Source organism: Odocoileus virginianus, chromosome 27 (assembly GCF_023699985.2).
Source record: "Odocoileus virginianus isolate 20LAN1187 ecotype Illinois chromosome 27, Ovbor_1.2, whole genome shotgun sequence".
NCBI classification, from domain to species: domain Eukaryota; kingdom Metazoa; phylum Chordata; class Mammalia; order Artiodactyla; family Cervidae; genus Odocoileus; species Odocoileus virginianus.
The window spans coordinates 39,629,400-39,652,146 of record NC_069700.1 but is presented as its reverse complement, the minus strand read 5'-3'; the positions used below and the strand labels follow the sequence as shown (position 1 = coordinate 39,652,146).

Here is a 22,747-nt window from a genome sequence, read left to right as displayed (position 1 = left end):
AAATTTGGCTTTGGGAAGTGCTTTGGAGTGTCTTCTCGGTCCAGCCACTGAGCTGGTTGTCACTGGTCGTCGTATAAAATCTACTTTTCATTGCATATCACCATCCAATTGAGAAATGGTTCATTGTTGTTGCATAGAATAAGAGAATACAAACTTCAAAGTGATAATTTTTTTGATTTTCAGTCAGCTCCTGAGGCACCCACTTACCGAGCTTAACCACTGTGGAATGGTTGATGTTGGGTTCTTGGGCAGCTTCTCATGTCGTTGTAAAAGGATCATCTTCAATGATCCTCTTGGTTGTTGTCAGCTTCCAGTGGCCAGCCGCTGAATTCATCCTCAAGGCACTTGTTTCCTTTGCAAAACTTCTTGAATCACCCCTGTGCTAGCAGGTCGCTAGCAGTTCCTGGGCCAAATGCACTGTTGATGTTGCGAGCTGTCTCCACCGCTTTATGACCCATTTTGAACTCAAATAAGAAAATTGCTCGAGTTTGCTTTTTGTCTAACATCATTTTCAAAGTCTAAAATACATATAAAATAAAGCAAGTAATAACTCATTAGCAGAAAACATAAAACAAGAAATATGTGTTAAAATGTATATAGCACAACCACATTTCTTAAGAATGTATTCCAGTATCAAGTGGCAGAGTTCAACAGTGCAAAGCCAGGATTACTTTTGTACCAACCTAAAGCTGCACAGTCCGAGGTTGACTGAACCCACTGAGGCAGAGCTGCCTCTGTGCGGAGGGTTGTAAGAGACTTGAGCATCAGGGGACTTGTATCTCTGTGGGTCCAGGACTGATCCATCACGGATGCTGAGCGGCCGCGGCGTGTAACAGAAAATTACCATCTTAATCATTTAAAATTTGTTTACTTATTTGGCTGCTCGGAGTCTTAGTTGCAGCACGTAGGATCCTCTGTCTTTGCCGTGGCAAGCAGGTTTTTAGTTGCAGCATCAGAGATCTTTTTCCCTGACCAGGGATTGAGCCTAGGCCCCCTGCATTAGGAGCACAGAGTCAGCCAATGGACCACCAGGGATGTCCCCGTAACCATTTTTAAGTGTACAGTTTACTGGGATTAAACACATTGACAGTGTTACACAAACATCTCCACCACGCATCTGCAGAACTGTTCTCATCTCGTAAAACTCAAGCTCTGTGCCCGTTAAACAGTAACTTCCTCTCGTCCTCCCCCTAGACCGTGCGACACCCATCTTTCCATTTTCTTTTTTTTCCGACTGAGAAAGAAGACTTGCTCACTGTCCTTTCAGATGACCAGATATCTCAAATCACAAGGTTTATTTCAGTGGTTTTGATTTTATTTAAAAGCATCTGTTATGAATCGTGGAGATAGAGAACAGAGTGTTGGTTGTCAGAGGGGAGGAGGTGGCAGAGGGAAGGACTGGGAGTTTGGAGTCAGCAAAGGTAAACTGTCACCTGCAGGATGGGTAGGCGGCAAGGCCCTACTGTTGACGCAGGGAACTGTATTTAGTACCCTATGATAAACCATAATGGAAAAGATACATAAAGAAAGAAAGCACGCATATGAATAACTGAATTATTTTGCTGTGCGCCTGGAACTACCACAGCATTGTTAATCAGGTATACTCCAATATAAAATAAAACGCTTAAAAAGTAAAAGCTAAAACTCTACAACTTAGAAGGCATCATAAGAGAAAAACTTCATGACATTGGGTTAGGCAGTGATTTCTTGCATATGTTACCAAAAGCATGGGTAACTAAGAAAAAATACAAGAACTGGACTACATGAAAACAAAAGCTTCTGTGGATCAGAAAACAGTATCAACAGTGTGAAAAAGCAGCCTGCAGAATGGGAGAATATATTTGTAAATCATACATCTGAAAGTGATTCAATATCTAAAATATATACAGTCCTACAATTTAACAACGAAAAACCAAACAACTCAGTTTTAAAATTGGCAAAGGACTTGGTTAGATGCTATCCAGAGAAGATGCATAGATGGCCTGTAAGCACAGGAAAAGATGCTCAACATCATGAATCATTCAGTTCAGTTTGGTTCAGTCGCTCAGTCGTGTCCCACTCTTTGCGACCCCATGAACCACAACATACCAGGCCTCCCTGTCCATCACCAACTCCCGGAGTCCATCCAAACCCATGTCCATTGAGTCAGTGATGCCATCCAACCATCTCATCCTCTGTCGTTCCCTTCTCCTCCTGCCCTCAATCTTTCCCAGCATCAGGGTCTTTTCAAATGAGTCAGCTCTTCGCATCAGGTGGCCAAAGTATTGGAGCTTCAGCTTGAACATCACTCAGGACTGATCTCCTTTAGGATGGACTGGCTGGATCTCCTTGCAGTCCAAGGGACTCTCAAAAGTCTTCTCCAACACCACAGTTCAAAAGCATCAATTCTTCGATGCTCAGCTTTCTTTATAGTCCAACTCTCACATCCATACATGACCACTGGAAAAACCATAGCCTTGACTAGATGGACCTTTGTTGGCAAAGTAATGTCTGTGCTTTTTAATATCCAGTCTAGGTTGGTCATAACTTTCCTTCCAAGGAATAAGTGTCTTTTAATTTCATGGCTGCAATCACCATCTGCACTGATTTTTGGAGCCCCCCCAAATAAAGTCAGCTACTGTTTCCCCATCTATTTGCCATGTAGTGATGGGACCAGATGCCATGATCTTAGTTTTCTGAATGTTGAGCTTTAAGCCAACTTTTTTACTCTCTTTCACTTTCATCAAGAGGCTTTTTAGTTCCTCTTCACTTTTTGCCATAAGGGTGGTGTCATCTGCATATCTGAGGTTATTGATATTTCTCCCGGCAATCTTGATTCCAGCTTGTGCTTCTTCCAGCCCAGCGTTTCTCATGATGTACTCTGTATATAAGTTAAATAAGCAGGGTGACAATATACAGCCTTGACATACTCCTTTCCCTATTTGGAACCAGTCTGTTGTTCCGTGTCCAGTTCTAACTGTTGCTTCCAGACCTGCATATAGGTTTCTCAAGAGACAGGTCAGGTGGTCTGGTATTTCTGTCTCTTTCAGAACTTTGCACAGTTTATTGTAATCCACACAGTCAAAGGCTTTGGCAGAGTCAATAAAGCAGAAATAGATGTTTTTCTGGAACTCTCTTGCTTTTTCAATGGTCCGTTAGTTGTTGACAATTTGATCTCTGGTTCCTCTGCCTTTTCTAAAACCAGCTTGAACATCTGGAACTTCACTGTTTACATATTGCTGAAGCCTGGCTTGGAGAATTTTGAGCATTATTTTGCTATCATGTGAGATGAGTGCAATTGTGCAGCAGTTTGAGCATTCTTTGGCATTGCCTTTCTTTGGGATTGGAATGAAAACTGACCTTTTCCAGTCCTGTGGCCACTGCTGAGTTTTCCAAACTTGCTGGCATATTGAATGCAACACTTCCACAGCTTCATCTTTTAGGATTGGAGATAGCTCAACTAGAATTCCATCACCTCCACTAGCTTTGTTCATGGTGATGCTTCCTAAGGCCCACTTGACTTTGCATTCCAGGATGTCTGGCTCTAGGTGACTGATCACCCCATTGTTGTTATCTGGGTCCTGAAGATATTTTTTGTATAGTTCTGTGTATCCTTGCTACCTCTGCTTAATATCTTCTGCTTCTTTTAGGTCCATGCCATTTCTGTCCTTTATTGAGCCCATCTTTGCATGAAATGTTCCCTTGGTACCTCTCATTCTCTTGAAGAGGTCTCTAGTCTTTCCCATTCTCTTGTTTTCCTCTATTTCTTTGCATTGACCACTGAGAAAGGCTTTCTTATCTCTCCTGGCTATTCTTTGGAACTCTGCATTCAAATGGGTATAACTTTCCTTTTCTCCTTTGCTTTTCGCTTCTCTTCTTTTCACAGCTGTTTGTAAGACCTCCTCAGACACCATTTTGCTTTTTTGCATTTCTTTTTCTTGGGGATATTCTTGATCCCTGTCTCCTGTACAATGTCACAAACTTCCATCCATAGTTCATCAGGCACTCTATCAGATCTGGTTCCTTAAATGTATTTCTCACTTCCACTGTATAATTGTAAGGGATTTGATTTAGGTCATACCTGAATGGTCTAGTGGTTTCCCCTACATTCTTCAATTTAAGTCTGAATTTGGCAATAAGGAGTTCATGATGTGAGCCACAGTCAGCTCCCGGTCTTGTTTTTGCTGACTTCTCCATCTTTGGTTGGAAAGAATATAATCAATCTGATTTCGGTGTTAGCCATCTGGTGATTTCCATGTGTAGAGTCTTCTCTTGTGTTGTTGGAAGAGGGTGTTTGCTATGACCAGTGTGTTCTCTTGGCAAAACTGTATTAGCATTTGTCCTGCTTCATTCTTTACTCCAAGGTCAAATTTGCCTGTTACTCTAGGTGTTTCTTGACTTCCTACTTTTGCATTCCAGTTCCCTGTAATGAAAAAGACGTCTTTTTTGGGTGTTAGTTCTAAAAGGTCTTCATAGAACTGTTCGATTTCAGCTTCTTCAGCATTACTGGTTGGGGCATAGTCTTGCATTACCATGATACTGAATGATTTGCCTTGGAAACGAACAGAGATCATTCTGTCATTTTTGAGATTGCATCCAAGTACTGCATTTTGGACTCTTTTGTTGACTATGATGGCTACTCCATTGCTTCTAAGGGATTCTTTTCCACAGTACTAGATACAATGGTCATCTGAGTTAAATTCACCCAGTCCAGTCCATTTTAGTTTGCTGATTCCTAGAATGTCGACATTCACTCTTGCCATCTCCTGTTTAACCACTTCCAGTTTGCCTTGGTTCACGGACCTAATATTCCAGGTTCCTATGCTATATTGCTATTTAGTAGCATTGCTTCCATTACCAGTCACATCTACAACTGGGCATTGTTTTTGCTTTGGCTCCATCCCTTCATTCTTTCTGGAGTTATTTCTCCACTGATCTCCCGTAGCATATTGGGAGTACCGACCTGGGGAGTTTATCTTTCAGTGTCCTATCTTTTTGCCTTTTCATACTGTTCATGGGGTTCTCAAGGCAAAAATACTGAAGTGGTTTGCCATTCCCTTCTCCAGTGGACCACATTTTGTCAGAAGTTTCCACCAAGACATGTCCATCTTGGGTGGCCTCAAGCTTGTACATTTGGAGGTTCTCGGTTCACATACTGTTCTTGGTTCATGTAGTGTTGAAGGCTGGCTTGAAGCCTTTTGAGCTTTACCTTTGTGGCATGTGAATTGAGCACAGTTGTATGGGGGTGTGAGCGTTCCTTGGCATTGCCTTCCTTTGGGATTGTTTCTGTTTCATAGATAGATTCATTTGTGTCATATTGTAGATTCCACGTATAAGTAATATCATGTGGTCCTTGTCTTTCTGGCTGACTTCACTGAATATAATAATCTCTAGGTCCATCCAATTGCTGCAACTGGCATTATTTTGTTCCTTCTGATGGTTGAGTAGTCTTCTATGGTGTATATATATATACCACAACTTTCTTATCCATTCATCTGCTGATAGATATTTAGGTTGTAAGAAACTCCATGAGTTTTAAATTATTTTTTTCTATAATTTGAAAAAAGTGCTGATTTGGACTTTGACTGTTGATGGTTTTTAGATGCGTCCTTTCAGCATCCTTTCATTTTTGGTTCAGGATTTGGTCACCTTGTGTCTGTACAAACGTGTTCTTCTCTTAGTTGACCCGTGTCTGTGCCCCTCTGGGGTTCCCCATGACAGTTTCTGAGGACTCTCCTCCCAGGCGTCTGACTTTGCTTCATGCTTCTCTTGGTTGGGCTTGTTGGTGTTTGACATGATAAAACTCGAAAGCCTAATCTTCAGCCATTTATGACACTTAGGTCTCAGTTTTCTTGTAGAGTTCCATCTAATTCTTATGTGAAAGAATATATTAATAAAGTACTTGGGGACTGCAGAGTTATTTTGGGGCATCTATACTAAAAAATCTCTTATATAATTTTAATGTTCCACTAGTTTGGCTATCAATGTGAATGTTGAAATCTATATATGTATGTGTATATATATATATATATATATATATATGCCTCTATATAAGTGCCATACATATATTTGTACATATGCCTATAAGGTAATCATTTAGTCTTGTCTGGCTCTTTGCGACCCCATGGAATACACCCCATCAAGCTCCCTGTCCATGGAATTCTCTAGGCAAGAATACTGGAGTGGGTAGCCATTCCCTTCTACAGGACATCTTCTTGACCCAGGAATTATCGCTGAGTCTCCTGCATTGCCAACAGATTCTTTACCATCTGAGCCTCCAGGCAAGCCCATGTATGCCTCTGGGTGTACATATATCTGTTTTGTCCGGGAAGAATACTTTTAATTTGGGTGTTGTATGAAAGATGAGCACTACTTTTATCCCAGATTATTTTGTATTATAACAATAGCCATTTTGCTTGATACCTTTTTGTCCTGTGTTTTTGAGACAAAGGCATTAAGCGTGCATAGAAGTGGCTTCGGCCTGACTTTCAACTTCGTCATATGGCCTCTCTTGGTTTTATACGTCTAATGTGAAAAATGTATGTGATCACCTCCCATTTTTTATTTCTTTGTAAGTGCTTTCTCTTAATTTAATGGGAGAAAAAGTGGGATGTAAAGGTGTGCTTTAAAAAGTTGCTGTCCATGATGATGGAGTCATTCAGAAAAGAAGACATCATCATAGAATAATAATACAAGTAAAACTTAGATGGCTTTTTTCCCATTAAAAAACTGGTATATATTATTTTAGGCTGTAGAGAATTACATCATATAATTTTGAATGGTTTTCAGAAAACAGGGAAATTAGACTAGTTAATACTCAATGATGTAAGCTATGACAGGAACATAGTTGCTTACAGTATAATATAGTATTTGCTTAGTGAAACCTAAGATGAGAATAAAATTTCCTATAAAAATTCCATAAAAGAGGATGTTACAGTGAAATGAAGCCTTTAGAATGAAAACAAAAATCTTGCGTATGTGGGAACTAGCTAAGTTTTTAAGGGTTGTATGATCCCAGTGAAGCTGTGATGAAAAGGAAGGTAGTTCGCAGCATATGCAGCTTCTGGAAGCTCTAGACAAATGGGAAAAGCAGAATGCAAAGCTGCAGAGGGGACCCCAGGGAAGATCGAATTCCGACAACGCTCAGGCTGCGCCTTCTCCAGAGTGGTTTTAGAACACTTCTTGCTTCATTAAGGTTTGTTCCTTGGAGTCTTTTAACAGAGGAAATCCACTGCAGCTTTTGTTTCACGAAAGGGTTAAATACCAGGAAAACAGAGGCAGCTTATCCCAGGTTGATGTATCACACAGCCGCTTTTGTGCTCAAACAACTATGTCATTCTGAAGGAGTGCTTTGTTCTCCAGTGGAGAGCTGGGCTCTTCAAAGGCTGGATTCATTCTCCCGGATTACTCACTGTTTACTCTCTCTGCTAATGGCAGGCTTTGCTTGACAACATGCCCTTTCTTGTTGGGAGACTTGGCAAACTCAGAAACACTGGCTTTTATTTCTTCAAAATGTCTGAAGTTTGTGGATGCAAAGCATTTTTTGAACTTCAGAGATTTGTTTTTGTCTACACTGTTATGCACACCTGTTTAGTAATCTTGAAGTTAGCAGACTCTTCAAACAACATGTTTGTGAATAAAAAGTGTTATTTTTTTAGAGGTGATGTCGTTTACCTGTATTGTTGTCAGTTGATTCATTGTTTGTATAATCAATGTGAGATACCTTTCTAGTGATCATATTGGTGGCAATGTGAAAAGCATTAAAGAATTTCCAAATAGTTCCCAGGAAATACATAGGTAGGCACATTTCAAGGTTATGAACACTTTGAAAGTGCAGTGAAGCAGTGAGTAGATTTCTTTGGAGGTCTGCTTTCTTAATAGATAAAGAATCCTGATTGCTGTCTCCCTCCCTGAAATTAGTGGTATGTTTCCCTCCTGTAAGCTGTTTTCTCACTGTGTTCAGAATAACTACATCTCAGCCTCCCATCCTACCTCTGAAAGCCCCTTCTGCAGACCCCAGAGGGTTATTTTGAGGGAGAGAGGATGCCCTTGGAGGTTGGAATGAGAGCCTTTCCTTAGAAGCTGAGAAACGGGTCTTAGAGATTCGGGGGTTGGTGCTGCTCTTTCTGATGGCTTTACTTTACAGTTTCCAGATTCGTTTCTACATTCTTTAAATGATTTTGAGAGGAAAGTTTCCTGACTGCCTTCTGGCCTTAAGTTTTTAGCTACAGTGTTTTACACTTAGTATTCAAGGAGTATTTGGGAAGTCTTATAAAATCCTTTGTCAATAGAGCCAGCTTTAAGTAATCTCTGTGGTTTATAGCATCATGTGTGTGTGTGTGAGATGTATGTTTGTGAAGATATAAGCTGGTGCTTATTTTAGTCTTTTATGATTCCGTGTAATAACCGATCTACTTACCTTATCTGTAGATATATATTGAGTGTCTACAATATATATGCCACTGTTTATCTCAATAGAAGGATAAAATACAAAAGTCTGTTAAAACCACGTGGCTCTTTGTATCTTGGAATTGGCTGGTTGGGAGAAAAGAGATGCACCTGTACTTTGAACAGTAAATTTGGAGGGCACAGAAGTATATGATCCTTCCAGGTGCCAGATTAATTGGCACAGGCTCAGGAGTAGGACTTGCCGGCGTCTCAGATGGCGTCTCAGAATCCACCTGCTGTGCAGGAGATGTGGGTTCAATGCATGGGTCGGGAAGATCCCTTGGAGGAGGGCATGGCAACCCACTCCAGTATTCTTGCCTGGAGAATCCCATGGATGGGGGAGCCTGGCGGGCTACAGTCCATAGGGTTGCAAAGAGTTGGACACGACCCGGCACCTCAGCACCCTGGAGTTCACGGAACAAAGGGGGACATGAGGGCGGGGAAGGTAAGTGAGTGCCCCGGAGGAGGTGGGGCTGCGTGTCTGCTCCCAGGGTGGGGAGACCTGTGCAGGGCGCTGCGACCGGAGAGGGTGTTCTGCGTGGCGGCACCCTGGGCCTGATCTCTTTGGGAGGAACACTGAGAAGTTGCCAGTTGGATTAGAAGGATACTGTGGAGGTTAGTGCAGCTTAAATAGATTGAATACAACAGATACTCATACATGTTCTGATCAGGGGCAATTTGTGGATTTTGCTCAGGTTTTATACATGAAAGTTGTTACATTTTTCTACATTTGCTTTTGGCTCACAAAAGTTTCTGAGAGAAGTGAGTGTTGACTGAAAAACTGAACAATCTAAAAGGTGAGAGTTACATTTGGTGAACAAAATTGAGGCATTAATCCTAGGACACAGCCTCTCAGACAGCTCTGAGGGACGGCTCTGAAGAGGCCAGGGGAGGCCAGGATGTATGGGGGCTTTGCGACAGAGACTACCTGATTAATTAATTAGAGAAAACAAGATCTCTTAAGTTAATGAATCGAGTGCTTTTCTGTGTATGGGAAGGTGTGGGCCTCTGAGCTCCTGGAGCTCCGTTCTTTGATCTGTGCCTCAGCTGCCCGGGGCCAGGATCCTGTGCTTTCTCACACTGAGACGAGTTTGATGGTTTGATGGTTTTGGGCTGGTGGTTGGATGTATTTACACCCTGAGTTCCCTCAGGGCTCATGGTCCGGGGAGCTATAATGTGATGGCTGGGTGACTGCAGCATCCTTTGTTTACTAATACAATAGGAGGCACTCTTAGTTCACGGGAGCAGTGTTAAAGATTGGATGAAAAACTCTGTATTTCAACACACACTTAGTATTAAGATTTGCAGGAGTTGTTATGTCAATAAGTACACATGTAAATTTCATATTGAATTGGCAAGTGAGAAACACCATTAATACAGCGTATGTTTTTCCTAGGCCGGACCTGATAGACATGAATACTGTTGCTGTTCAAAGCAACCTTGCAAATTTAGAGCACGCTTTCTATGTAGCAGAAAAAATTGGTGTTATAAGACTTCTGGATCCTGAAGGTGAGTGATTGTCTTGACCAGATGCTGACGGGCTGGAAAGTCTGATCTAAAAGAATTGATCAGCATTTTGAAATAATTCATGTTGCTGCTTTTAGATGTTGATGTCTCCTCACCTGATGAAAAGTCAGTAATAACTTATGTATCATCTCTCTATGACGCATTTCCCAAAGTCCCTGAAGGTGGCGAAGGCATCGGGGCAAATGTGAGTATTGATTTTTCCATTCTGAAGTTGATAACTCAGAATTGACTGAATTCTCTGAGAGTGCTTTTTGCAGTCATATTTTTTGTTAATATGACTTAAAAGAAATTGAAGTGTAGCAGATTTACAATGTTCTATTAATTTATGCTGTATAACAAAGTGATTCAGTTATCCATACATTTACATTCTTTTTTTTAATATTCTTTTTCATTATGGTTTATCATAGGGTATTGAATATAGTTCTGCTCATCCCAGCCTCCTCCTCCCAGCCTCCCCCAAGCTTCTACTCCTTGGCACCCGTTGATCTGTTCTCTGTGTCCGTGATTCTGTTTGTTTCATAGATAAGTTCATTTGTGTCATATTTTAGATTATGATACCATTCATATTGTATGGTATTTGTCTTTCTCGGTCTTACTTCACTTAGTATGATATCCTCTAGGTCTATTCATGTTGCTACACATGGCATTATTTCATTATTTTATATGGTCAAGTAATATTCCATTGTATATGTGTACCATATCTTCTTTTTTTAAAAACCTTTTTACTTTGTCTTTAGTCTCACATGAACAGCAGCAGGATTCAGCCATATATATATACATGTATCCATTCTTCCCCAGACTCCCCTCCCATCCAGGCTGCCACATAACATTGAGCAGAGTTCCATGTGCTATATAGTAGGTCCTTGTTGGTTATCCATTTTAAATACAGCAGTATGTACCTGTCCATCCCAGACTCCTTAATTATCCCTTTCCCCATCCTCCCCCACCAGCAATCCTAAGTTCATCCTCTAAGTCCGTGAGTTTCTTTGTTTTGTAAGTACGTTCCTTTGTATCATTTCTTTTTAGACTCCACATATACGGGATGCCATGCGATATTTCTCCTTCTCTGTCTGACTTGCTTCCCTCAGTGTGACAGTCTCAGGTCCATCCATGTTGCTGTAAATGGCATTATTTCATTCTTTTTAATGGCCAAGTAGTATTCCTTTGTATATATGCACCACATTTTCTTTAGCTGCTCACCTGCTCATCAGCATTTAGGTTGTTTCCATGTCGGGGCCATTGTGAATAGTGCAGCTGTGAACAGACGTGCATGTGCCTTTTTGAATTAGAGTCCTGTCTGGGTATATGCCCAGAGTAGGATTGCGGGATCATATGGTAATTATATTTTTAGTTTTCTGAAGAGCCTCCATACTGTTCTCCATGGTGGCTGTAACATCCCCACCAACAGTCTAAAAGGGTTCCCTTCTCTCTGCACCCTCTCCAGCATTTATTGTTGACTTTTTAGTGATGTCTATTCTGATCAATGTGAATTGATAACCTCATTATGGTTTTGATTTGCATTTCTCTGATAATTAGTGATGTTGAGCATCTTTTCATGTGCCTGTTGACCATGTGTATGGTCTCTTTGGAGAAACGTTTATTTAGATCTTCTGCCTACTTTTCAATTCAGTTGTTTTTGTGTTGTCAAGTTGTGTGGGTTTACAGTTTTTAAATGTCAAATATTTTTTAATGGATTTGAGTTAATAGGCTACTCAGTAAATTGGTACTATATGTATTTTAATGGTACCATTCCACCATTCAAGTATAACTCAGAAACATTTCATTTCGTAAAGTAGGCTATTCAGAGTTGCATGTCATTTTATAAACAAAAGCTAGAAACACTCAATTTAGAGATTTTTTTTCTTTTTTAATGTGCTGCTGTTTGACAGCCACCCAGTTTGCTATCCTTCTCTCTGTAGAGACGGTCTCACTTCCGAAATCACTTTCAAGTTTATAGACTTATGCGATCCAAGGAAGTAAGGTCGCTGTGTTGTGTTCTGATTTGAAGGTGAGGCCCAGAGGAGGGTGACTGGATTTTGCCAGACTAACAGGGCTTCTCTGTAGCAGGGCAGGATCTCTGACACGTTGCTCTGGGTTCTTGGTTTAGTCCCGTGCTCACGGAAGCCTGCAGTGTATTCGCCGTGCGTGTTGTGCTGGCCCTGCTGACGAGCACTGTGCTGCTCTTGAGGACAGAACCCCCGCCCCACATGTGCTGTGCTCGTGGGGGACCCCCTCGCCCTGGCCCCTCCGCTGCCGCCTTTGTTCTTTCTCACCTTGAAGATTCGGGAGCTCTCCCTTCGGTCTCTTGTGTCGCCTCCGGGTGCTCTGGTTTAGGCTTGCTCCTGTTCTCTCCTCTGTGCTCTGTCCTGAAGGCTGGTCCCCGAGCAGCTTGCTGCCGAGCTCACCCTCCGCTCCGCCGTCCGCTGTGACTCAGGCTGGAGCTGCCCGAGAACGTGCCTGTGGCCGTTCTGCGCTCCTCCCCACAGCCTGCACGCAGCTCCTCACTCCACCGCTTCACCGGGCTGAGGCTGTGAGCTTGCTTGTGGCCTTGCCGGCTCCCCTGATTTTCTGCTACCATCATCTCTGCACACTGTCGGCACGTTGGCTTGGAAACCTCCCACGGTGTCATGTAGCTTGCAAGGCTCAGCCCGGTCTGGGTGTTCTGACCTCCACGGCTCTGCATGTGTCAGCTCTTCCCAGCATCAGTCCCCACGTGAGCTGGTGGTGGTAGCTGGGGCGTTCCAGTCTCAGAATCCGTGCCCCCGTCCCATGCGTCGTCTGTCTGTCCCTCCCGCCGCCCACTCACAGCTCCTGCTCACTGTGTTTCTAGGCACATCTGTGCTCACCTGACTTTTTATCTTGATGCCTCGCATAAACTACCCGCTTTTGTTATTTCAACACTTCTTCAGTACTGCTTTTCATTTTGCATAACTGTTCATATTATGACTCTCTCTTGCCTCCTCGTCTAGACAGAAAACGCTTTGATAGAAGGGATCATCTCTTAAAGTATTATATTTTTATTACAGTGCTTATAGCACAGTGCTTTGAACATCTCAAATGCTTAATTGGAGAAAACAGTTGACAGCTTCCAGTCTCCTTCATTTAAAAACAAAAGTTTGCTTAAGGAATATTGAATCATTCCCACCATGTTCGTTTCCTGTAGGTTTCATTCCTGTCAAGTTTCCTATGTATTACGTAGTTCGCTGAGTTTCAGATATAAGGTAGACTTAGAAGGGCTGGCAGGGAAGGTAGCTCACCTGGCTTTTGCAGGCCATTACTCCCTTTCTTGACTTCCTGGGAAACACTCCAAATTGGTCATGGCGTTTTTTTTCTGCTACATTTCAATGCAGCCTCAGAAGCCTTCTTAACATGGTATTTCAATCAGCCTGGATCCTTGGATCAGAGTTGGCATTCCTTAGGCGAGTCTTACTGGTCAAATGTTGATAGCATGTTTTTAGAGCTGTTTAAGTGGACAGAATTGAGACTGGGAGGGAATGAAGAAAACCTTGAACTGGTCCTCTCTGTCAGGCTTAAAGACCCGCAGATCCACACAGTGATCTCTGACCAGACTGTGTTAGACATGAATGTTGCCATCTGCAGATACAGACCTTTTCTGCCATCTTCTCCTTGCAGGATGTTGAAGTCAAGTGGATTGAATACCAGAATATGGTCAACTACCTCGTCCAGTGGATCAGACACCACGTGGCCACTATGTCGGAGAGAACGTTTCCTAATAATCCTGTAGAACTCAAGGTCTGTGTCCCTACAGAAGTTAAGTAGGGTTAAGTTTATTACTAAACTTAAAAAAAATGCTGAAATGGGTCTATCATTTCAGAAACTGAAGAAAAATTACCCTTGGCAAGGTACCAATCAGCAGGCAAATTATTTATTTATTCATCTTCTATTATAGAGAGGAAACGGAAGTCGACACTAATAGTTAAAACATCAGAGCAACAGCATCTTAAATTTATAGTCCCTTCACTTTGCATTGTTGAGAGTTAATATGGGAGGGTCTCTGGAAGTGACATTGCGGTGTTATTTTTGGAACCTGGGAGACACCTGGAGCTAGCAGGTGGCCGGGGTAGGAGCTGTGTGGGAAGCTTGTGCAATACAAGGGTGGCCGGGCGTGTGCCTATGGTCACATCCCGTTAAAAACTGCCTCAGAGGCTTCTGTGGTACAAGATGTAGATTCAGTATTTCACCACGAATTCGAAAGGACATACCCGACTCCAGGGGTAAATGAGTTCCTGGTTTAATAGAACAGGTGCTGCTACCTAAGAAACTGCGTCCATCTCTTTGTCATCGACATCACAGAGGTATTAAAAGATGGGGTAGGTGTATAAACATTGAAAATAAGTTGACTCTTTTTGTACCTTGGGATGTGTCATAGCAAAGTAGTATACTTTGTTTCAAGAAATAGCTCATGTAGATATGAACAACAAGGTCTAATTCCTTGAACTGTAGACATTGTTTTCCTGATTGGAATTGCAAGAATGGTTCTAATGCAGGAGGGGCCCATGCGCCTGTACACAGCGTCTGAGGAACAGCTTTTACTCATGCCGGCACAGGGAATTTGTCCTTTTGGCACCAGGCTCCTTGGCGCGTGTCCACGTGGTGCTCCTTCAGGTCCTTCTGAAGCGGTTTTGTGTGATGTCTCCCAGGGTGGATGGTAACCTCTCCCGACAGGAAAACATTCCTCCCCGTTCCGTGACCACATCTACTGTGAACAGCGTCAGCACACGATGACATTCTGTGCTCACTCACCGATGGACATCCTGAAATGCTGCACTTTGGGTTTAGCCAACTTGTAGATTTCAAGTTCCACTTATTTCCACATGGATTCATTGTCCAGACATTTGAGTAAATTCATGCTGGCTTCTGATTAGTGCAGATGCTTAAATTATTGAAGAAGTTTGACTACACAGATTACTTGCTGGTGCCTGGGATAAGACATGATATAGGAAAGAAATAAATCATGGGGAAATACCAAATATTGGGTTTGCCAAAGAGTTTATTTGGGTTTTTCCATAAGATATTACAGAAAAACCCAAAGGAACATTTTGGCCAACTGAATAATTTTCTTAACCAGCAAAGCATTAAATGGACTCCTTCAGAGAAATGTCTCTTCTCCAATATTTGCATGGACTTGTTTTAAAGCAGCATGAATTAGGATGAAATAATCAGTGTACATTTACTAAATGTGGAGCTATTTTATCAACATAATTTTTATAAGCTCCTTGTTAATAAACATAATAAACATATATTTAAGAGAGTCCCAAATTAATATCTATAAATTGGATAGTAATTTAATTATATGACTCAAACTTTTATAATAATAGCAGGAACCAGTAACATCTTTTTTTACTGTAAGATCTGCTTAATTTGGCCAATGGGGCACTGAAAGCAAATTTTACTCCTGTCTGTCTGATGAGAATTCTGTTTTCAAGGATAGACCATGAAATAGAGAAGAATGCTTCCTACCCCATTTTATGAGAGTTGCATCAGATGATTTTTCCAAAAAGTAAAAGCTAAAGTACAGCATTTGCAAAGTGTATCTTTTAAAGGATGTGTCTTCTTATTTGGATGATGAGAGATCCTTAGTAGAGTTGTGGTTTCCTGGTGGTTCAGCTGGTAAAGAATCTGCTTGCATTGTGGAGACCCAGGTTAGATCCCTGGATCGGGAAGATCCCTTGGAGAAGGGAAAGGCTACCCACTCCAGTATCCTGGTCTGGAGAATCCCATGGACACAGGAGCCTGACAGGCTACAGTCCACGGGGTCACAAAGAGTCAGACACGACTGAGCAACTAACAGACACTGTTGTGGTTTTCACTATCCAGATGCCTGGGCAGCATATGTTGAATCGGGCTCACAGCCCTAATCACATCCTCTTCAGATCCCTTAGATCCTGTTTACCAACTGGCTGAGAACTGGCATCCTTGATTGTCTATTTTATGAAGGAATGCCTCCCCTGGTGGCACAGTGGTAAAGAATCTACCTGCCAATGCAGGAGATGCAAGAGATGCGAGTTTGATCTCTGGGTCAGGAAGATCCCCTGGAGAAGGAAATGGGAACCCACTCCAGTATTCTTGCCTGGAAAGTTCCATAGACAGAGGTGCTTGGTGGGCTACGGTCCATGAGGACCCAAAAAGTCGGACATGGCTGAGCACATATGCCACACCACCCAGGGCAGGTGACAGAATAGAAAGCATTTGAAGTCATGACATTACATGATGATGAAAACAGATTTTTGAAGTTCAGCTCTTCATTTATTTTCCCTTTCCTTTTAGGCACTTTACAATCAGTATTTACAGTTTAAAGAAACAGAAATTCCACCAAAGGAGACAGAAAAATCAAAAATTAAACGCTTATATAAATTATTAGAGGTAAGCAAAAATTTCCCTTTAATTGGCAAATGCCTCCTTTTTAAAAAACACTTTATTGGTGTAGTTGATTTATAATGTTGTGTCAATTTCTGCTGCATAGCATAGTGACTCAGTTATATACCTCAGTTGTATATATATTACTCTGCTGTACGGTAGGACCTTGTTGCTTGTCCATTCTCTATATAATACAGTTTGTACCTGCCAATCCCAAACTCAGTCCTTCCCTTCCCCCTTCTCCAGCCCCTCCCCGTTGTCAGCCACAAGTTGGTTCTCTGTGTCTGTGATTCCGTTTCGTCGATAAGCTTTCTTGTGTCATGTTTTAGAGTCCATCTGTAAGTGATATCATCTGATATCAAATGTAATCTTTATTAATAGTCTGTCTTGATTTAAGAAACAATTTTTAATGTCTTTGCTTCACATCAACTTTTTGTGCTGTTTTCTCTAGATTTGGATAGAGTTTGGACGCATCAAACTCCTTCAAGGCTATCACCCAAATGACATAGAAAAGGAGTGGGGAAAGCTCATCATTGCCATGCTGGAGAGGGAGAAGGCTCTCCGCCCCGAAGTCGAAAGGTTGGGGCGTTCTCTGCCCTGGGTGTCCAGTGGGGGGTCCGCTTCTGGTGCAGAAACAGCTTAAGCTTTGGAGACATGCCATCCCGGACCAATGTTAACCTTTTCCATTTGCTTGTTTGTGTGACCTTGGCTCAGTCTTTCTGATTCTCCATTTTCTTATCTAGAAACTCTTCCACGAGGTTTGAGGAAGGAATCAGGGAAGTAATGTTGGAGGGGGGCCAAGGTTGGCGTGTGCAGGTTGCATCTCACATGGCAGTTACAGACTTAACAGTCAGGGGGACCCGTGAGAATTTCTCCAGCTTTTAAGTCACCAGAAGCTCATCCATACACAACATAGGTTAACTGTGAGCTTACCTTGTTTCTTGGTATGTTTTGGGCTACGGCCCTCTCTCTGTGGGCAGTGAGGCAGCACCTGGAGGACACGTGGTGATCGCTGGTTCAGTCCCGCCCTGCCTGTGGGTCCGAAAGCATCCCTCAGCTTCCTCCTCTCTCTCCTGCCTCGCCAGGAGCCCCGGAAGGTCCCCTGGGTCCTCAGGAGGGGTTTGTTGGATGGTCTGTCTCTGTGGCCGTCCTTCCATTCCAGCCTGAGCTGTGCTGCGTGGGGCTCGTGGTCCGAGTTCCCGAGGCCGGCCTTCTGGTGTGGCCAGGGGCCAGGCCGCCCGCAGCCCCCTTGCCCTCTGCGAGCCACGCCAGCCACCTCTCAGGAGCGCTGGCCTGCCCGTTTCCCAGCCTCCGCGTCTGTGAGATCTCAGTACTGTCTGTTCCTGCGGCTGGATCGTCTGGTTCCTCCTCTCCTTACTCCTCATCTTCCTCAGACCTCAGCTCCAGTATGATTTCCTCCAGGAACTTTCCGAAGTCTGCCAGGCTGGTTCAGGTGTTCCGTGTTGACCCTCCCGTTACATGTGGTCCTCCTTCATAGACTCATCTCGGTTGTAATTTATACATTTCTCTGCGATTGCTTGAATGAGGACTGCCAGTTCCACACAGTGAGCTCTAGTAACATGCCGACAGATTCCTGTGTTTGTGGTTCCTTGTTCTGCCCACAACACCGGCTCTGCTACCCGGAGGCCCTCAATATACTGGTGTTCTCTGCACCCACTCATAACTTCCACGTGGAAGAAGTGTGAGCTTGATTCATTGAAGATCCCAAGGCAGGTCTGGTTTGTCAGGCCTTTATGACATCATTTATGACACGCTTGTTAAAGCAGAGTATTCTGTCTGCATAACTGGATCCTTTTGAACCAGAACAAGTGTGAAATACCCAGGATGGACCTTTTAGGGAGGAGATAATTCTGGGTGGTTCAAATGAAATGCTCAGCTTCTAATCTGATGAAAGGATAGAAAAGGTGCCAGAGAAAGAAAGGGGCAGAGTTGATTTTAGTCGTCAGAATAGCAGCTGGATTTTAATTTATGTAAATAAAAGAATGCTATGGTTAATAAGAGTTCAAGGTCTAGGAGCCAAGTCAGTCCTGGATGAATTATTAGCTCAGTGTTCATGTCATGTAACCTTAGATTCACTATCCTCTCTAAACTTCAGTTTCCTCATTTGTAAATAGGATATAATAGTAGGAACCACATTTGGTGGTTCTGAGTATGTCTATAAAATGATTAGTTAATTTCCTGGCACCTAACAATTGCTTCAGAAATGTTAGATGCTGGCTATTATTACTTTGTGCTCTTCTGTTTACTGACTATATTTGACATGGCTCTCTCAAATTCCCTTCTAAAAAGGACAGTGTCTACCTCTAGTTGGGGAAGCAGCAGTTTGGCTTTGCAGTGTTGGGGATAGGAAAATATTTAGCATGGCTGATTCAATGCCTTCATTTTTCTTGAAGCAACAAGTTTTTTTGGCATTAAGTCTGTATTGCAAAATAATAGCTCTGTGGCATGGGAGTGTGTAAAAGGCAAATGAGAAAGAGCCAGTGATCTTAGGCCAGGTAATAACCTGTAGAAAGGAAAAAACAAGCACAGACAAATTAAATCTCCAGGCATCACACTGATACTCTTCTTAGTACTTTGGCTTTTAAAAGTAAAAAGCAACTTTAGTGAGAGTAGACCTAACATTCCTGGGAGCGGTTCCTGTGGGGGAGAAAAGGTAACTGGACACTTTTCCAGTTAGTGTAACCTAATCAACAAACGCTGTGGTGGTTAAAAAGGAAAGATGCTTTGCTTCTTGTCAAATTTGTTTGCGTGTAGGTGTTTGTACATACCGGTTTTTTAACCCGGTGTTGTTCAATACAGAGCTGGTTTTTCCAAAATGCTAGGATGAGGCTCTGATTGGCTATCTGTGTTCTTTTAGCTGATGATTGGTATTGCCAGTGACCTGATTGTACTTGGGCTTCGGTGAAACATCAGAGTTGTTTTTGAGGTGGTGGCAAGTGAATGACTCTTGGTGAAAATATTTGGCAAGTCTTGTCCAGTGACGCCCCATCAGCCTGCCTTGTCCGTACATGTAGGGCTTTAGTGTAAGTTACAAAAGGCAGACCTTAGCTAGCAAACCCATGGCTCTAGGCGGGATTCTTTTGAATAGTTATCACTGTATTATTTGCTGCGTATTGAATATGCATGTTGGGGCATATTTAAGGAGCCATTAAAAGCTGTAACAGCCAGTTGCCTCTCTTCACCATTAGAAGTAGCACTTTCTGTAGACTGTGTGCTTTCTAGTCTCCTTTTAATGGTGGAAGAAAAAACATCATTGCAAGGATAGAAATGCACAGCAGTAGTTACAGTTACCGGAGCAGTGATTCTGTGTTTAGTAACACGACCAGCACTCGAACTAGTCTTGACTCAAATGAGAATTTCCTCTCAGTTCATTGTGGTCCAACCCTGATCAACTCCTGTATTAGCTTTGGCAATGAATCCTTTGATGGACACAGGTATGGAGTCCTTGGTGTGGGATTGTGGTTTTTCTTTTGGTGGGCCGTGTTTTTCAGGGGTGGCTAGCTCTCTGACTCCGGAAGGAGAGACTTTATTTTATTTTGTTTCTTCTTTCAGGTTGGAGATGTTGCAGCAAATTGCTAACCGAGTTCAGAGGGGCAGTGTCGTCTGTGAAGACAAACTGTTGCTTGCCCGAAATGCTCTCCAGTCTGTAAGTTTATTTCAGGAGCTGCTGGAATTGCTGTAGAGGGGTCGGTACATTCAGATGAAATAAAATCTTGTATGCTTCCCTGGTGGTCAGATGGTAAAGAATCTCCCTGCAATGTAGGAGACAGGAGTTTGATCCCTGAGTTGGGAAGATCTCCTGGAGAAGGGAATGGCTCCCCACTCCAGTATTCTTGCCTGGAGAATTCCTTGGATAGAGGAGCCTGGTGGGCTACAGTCCATGGGGTCGCAAAGAGTCGGACACGACGAAGCGACTAACACTTTCATGGCATGCGGGGTCTAGTTCCCTGACCAACAGATCCAACCCATGTCCCCTACAGTGGACACGCTGAGTCCTAAATGCTGGACCACCAGGGAAGTCCCTGAGGCTAGTTTTGAAGCTTGTTTAATTAATTAACTAATGTAGAGTTAATATTGAATTGTTTTAAAATACAGGATTCTAAAAGGTTGGAATCCGGGCTGCAGTTTCAGAATGAAGCAGAAATTGCCGGATATATCCTTGAATGTGAGAACCTCCTACGCCAGCATGTAATTGACGTACAGATTCTTATTGATGGGAAGTACTACCAGGCAGACCAGCTGGTGCAGAGGTGAGGGTGCCTCTTATTCCGCCTGTCCTTCTCTGCAACTGTTCCACGGCCCCACGTCGAGAATGTAGAGTGTGATGAGTTTGTGAAATATTTCTTAAAGTCTTTTTTGTTGAAAATGTGTCACATTAATTGTGTCATATTTCGGTGTGTTTAGTAGGTTTTGTTCTTCAAAGATAAATAATAGAAAAAAATTTTATGATACATATAATATCTAACACTGTAGTAGCTAACCTACAGTTGAAATATTCATATGTGATGTTTGAAAAAGGGACAATAATGAGGAAATTATCTTTTAAGTCAACTTTTCAGTTTTGTGTTTATCTTATGAAAGTGCTCATAACAAAATATTGGGAAAATACGTATATAAAAATTTGTGTCTCTGAGAAGTGGATTTGGGGATAGGAATGGAGTATTTCTGGTTGTATATAATATATATTATGTAAATATCTAGATATATATATATGGCAAAAACTATGAATGATGCTTCAAATGAGTAATTTTGCTTTTAGAAATCTATAGTAGTTCTAAATATAGAAAATATCTAAATAAACATAGGGAAAAAAGTGTCCATGTCAAAAATTTGGAATCCTGTGTGTCAAATAATAGGAGAATGAGCATATACTATGATAGTGTTGTAATTCCCTTCATTATAAATTACAGTTGTAAAGATCATATGATAATATAGAATACTTATAGTACAACCTCGAGTGAAAAAATTGTGATGTAAATTTTTATCAGTGTGACCATAATGACATTTTAAAATAGACTATTTATTTGAGCAGCTTAGGTTTATAAAAAATTGCGTGGACAGAGTTCCCAAACACCCCTTCAAAGCCTCTTCCCCTGTTACTAATATCTTGCACTAGTGTGATGCCTTTGTTATGTCTGATGAGCCAATATTGGTCATTTTGGTAACTAGAGTCCCTAGTTTTAGAGGTCAGCCTTTGTGAAAAGTACCTCTTACATTATAGCTTACGCATTTTGATTTTCTTTTTAGGGTTGCAAAACTGCGCGATGACATCATGGCCTTGCGGAACGAATGTTCCTCAGTGTACAGCAAAGGTCGCGTGCTGACTACGGAGCAGACGAAGCTCATGATATCAGGAATCTCTCAGAGTTTAAACTCGGGATTTGCACAGACCTTAAACCCCAGCGTGCACTCAGGGCTGACGCAGGGTCTCACACCTTCCCTGACCCCGTCTAGCGTGACCTCGGGCCTGTCGTCAGGGCTGACTTCCCGCCTGACCCCGTCTGCCACCCCTGCCTATACGCCTGGCTTCCCGTCAGGGTTAGTTCCAAATCTCGGCTCAGGAGGGGAGACAGGCCCCCTGCAGACTCTGAAGCTGATGCAGATCCGAAAGCCCCTTCTCAGGTCGTCTCTGCTGGACCAGAATTTAACGGAAGAGGAGATCAACATGAAATTTGTTCAGGACCTTTTAAATTGGGTGGATGAGATGCAGGTAAAAACATTTACTTTTACCTGAGTTTCAGGCCTTATTGCTACCAGTGTTTTTTTCCAAAACCTCATCTCTTCCCATTTAAAGGTGCAGCTGGACCGCACTGAGTGGGGATCAGATTTGCCAAGTGTTGAAAGCCAGTTAGAAAATCATAAAAATGTCCACCGAGCTATTGAAGAGTTTGAATCTAGCCTTAAAGAAGCTAAACTCAGTGAGGTATGTGAATTTAAAGTCTGTATGTATTTCATCCCAGCTTCTGCTTTGCTCTTTCTGTTAAGATCCTGTTATCACAGGGTAAAAGATACATTGCCAGTGAATCAGAATTTCTTAAACTTCCTAACCTGCTGTCTTTTTATCCCATGTTATAGATCCAGATGACAGCACCTCTTAAACTAACTTATGCAGAAAAGTTACACAGATTAGAGAATCAGTATGCAAAACTCTTGGTAAGTTTTTTAACTTTCCCTTCCCTTTATCTCTATATGGCAAAGACATGATTCTTACCATGATTCTCCTTATAAAGAATACATCCAGGAATCAGGAGCGGCACCTGGACACACTCCACAATTTTGTAACTCGTGCAACGAATGAACTTATTTGGTTGAATGAAAAAGAAGAGGAGGAAGTTGCTTATGACTGGAGTGAAAGAAACACCAACATAACCAGGAAGAGAGATTACCACGCGGT

General features: G+C 42.3%; 1 protein-coding gene across 19 annotated transcripts in view; it reads left to right on the top strand.

The window, feature by feature from the left end:
- Nucleotides 1-22,747, top strand: part of DST (dystonin) — a 513,682-nt gene that overhangs the window by 299,185 nt on the left and 191,750 nt on the right. For 16 of the 19 annotated variants that reach the window (XM_070456721.1, XM_070456720.1, XM_070456704.1 and 13 more), the window contains 11 exons: nt 9,824-9,936; nt 10,032-10,138; nt 13,588-13,707; nt 16,243-16,338; nt 16,784-16,911; nt 19,906-19,999; nt 20,449-20,603; nt 21,601-22,063; nt 22,148-22,276; nt 22,429-22,506; nt 22,584-22,745. In XM_070456721.1, the coding sequence (XP_070312822.1) occupies nt 9,824-9,936; nt 10,032-10,138; nt 13,588-13,707; nt 16,243-16,338; nt 16,784-16,911; nt 19,906-19,999; nt 20,449-20,603; nt 21,601-22,063; nt 22,148-22,276; nt 22,429-22,506; nt 22,584-22,745 (1,645 nt within the window). Of the gene's footprint in view, nt 1-9,823; nt 9,937-10,031; nt 10,139-13,587; nt 13,708-16,242; nt 16,339-16,783; nt 16,912-19,161; nt 19,788-19,905; nt 20,000-20,448; nt 20,604-21,600; nt 22,064-22,147; nt 22,277-22,428; nt 22,507-22,583; nt 22,746-22,747 lie in introns of those variants that run through there. The other 3 variants (XM_020879643.2, XM_070456709.1, XM_070456719.1) reach the window with 3 other exon arrangements.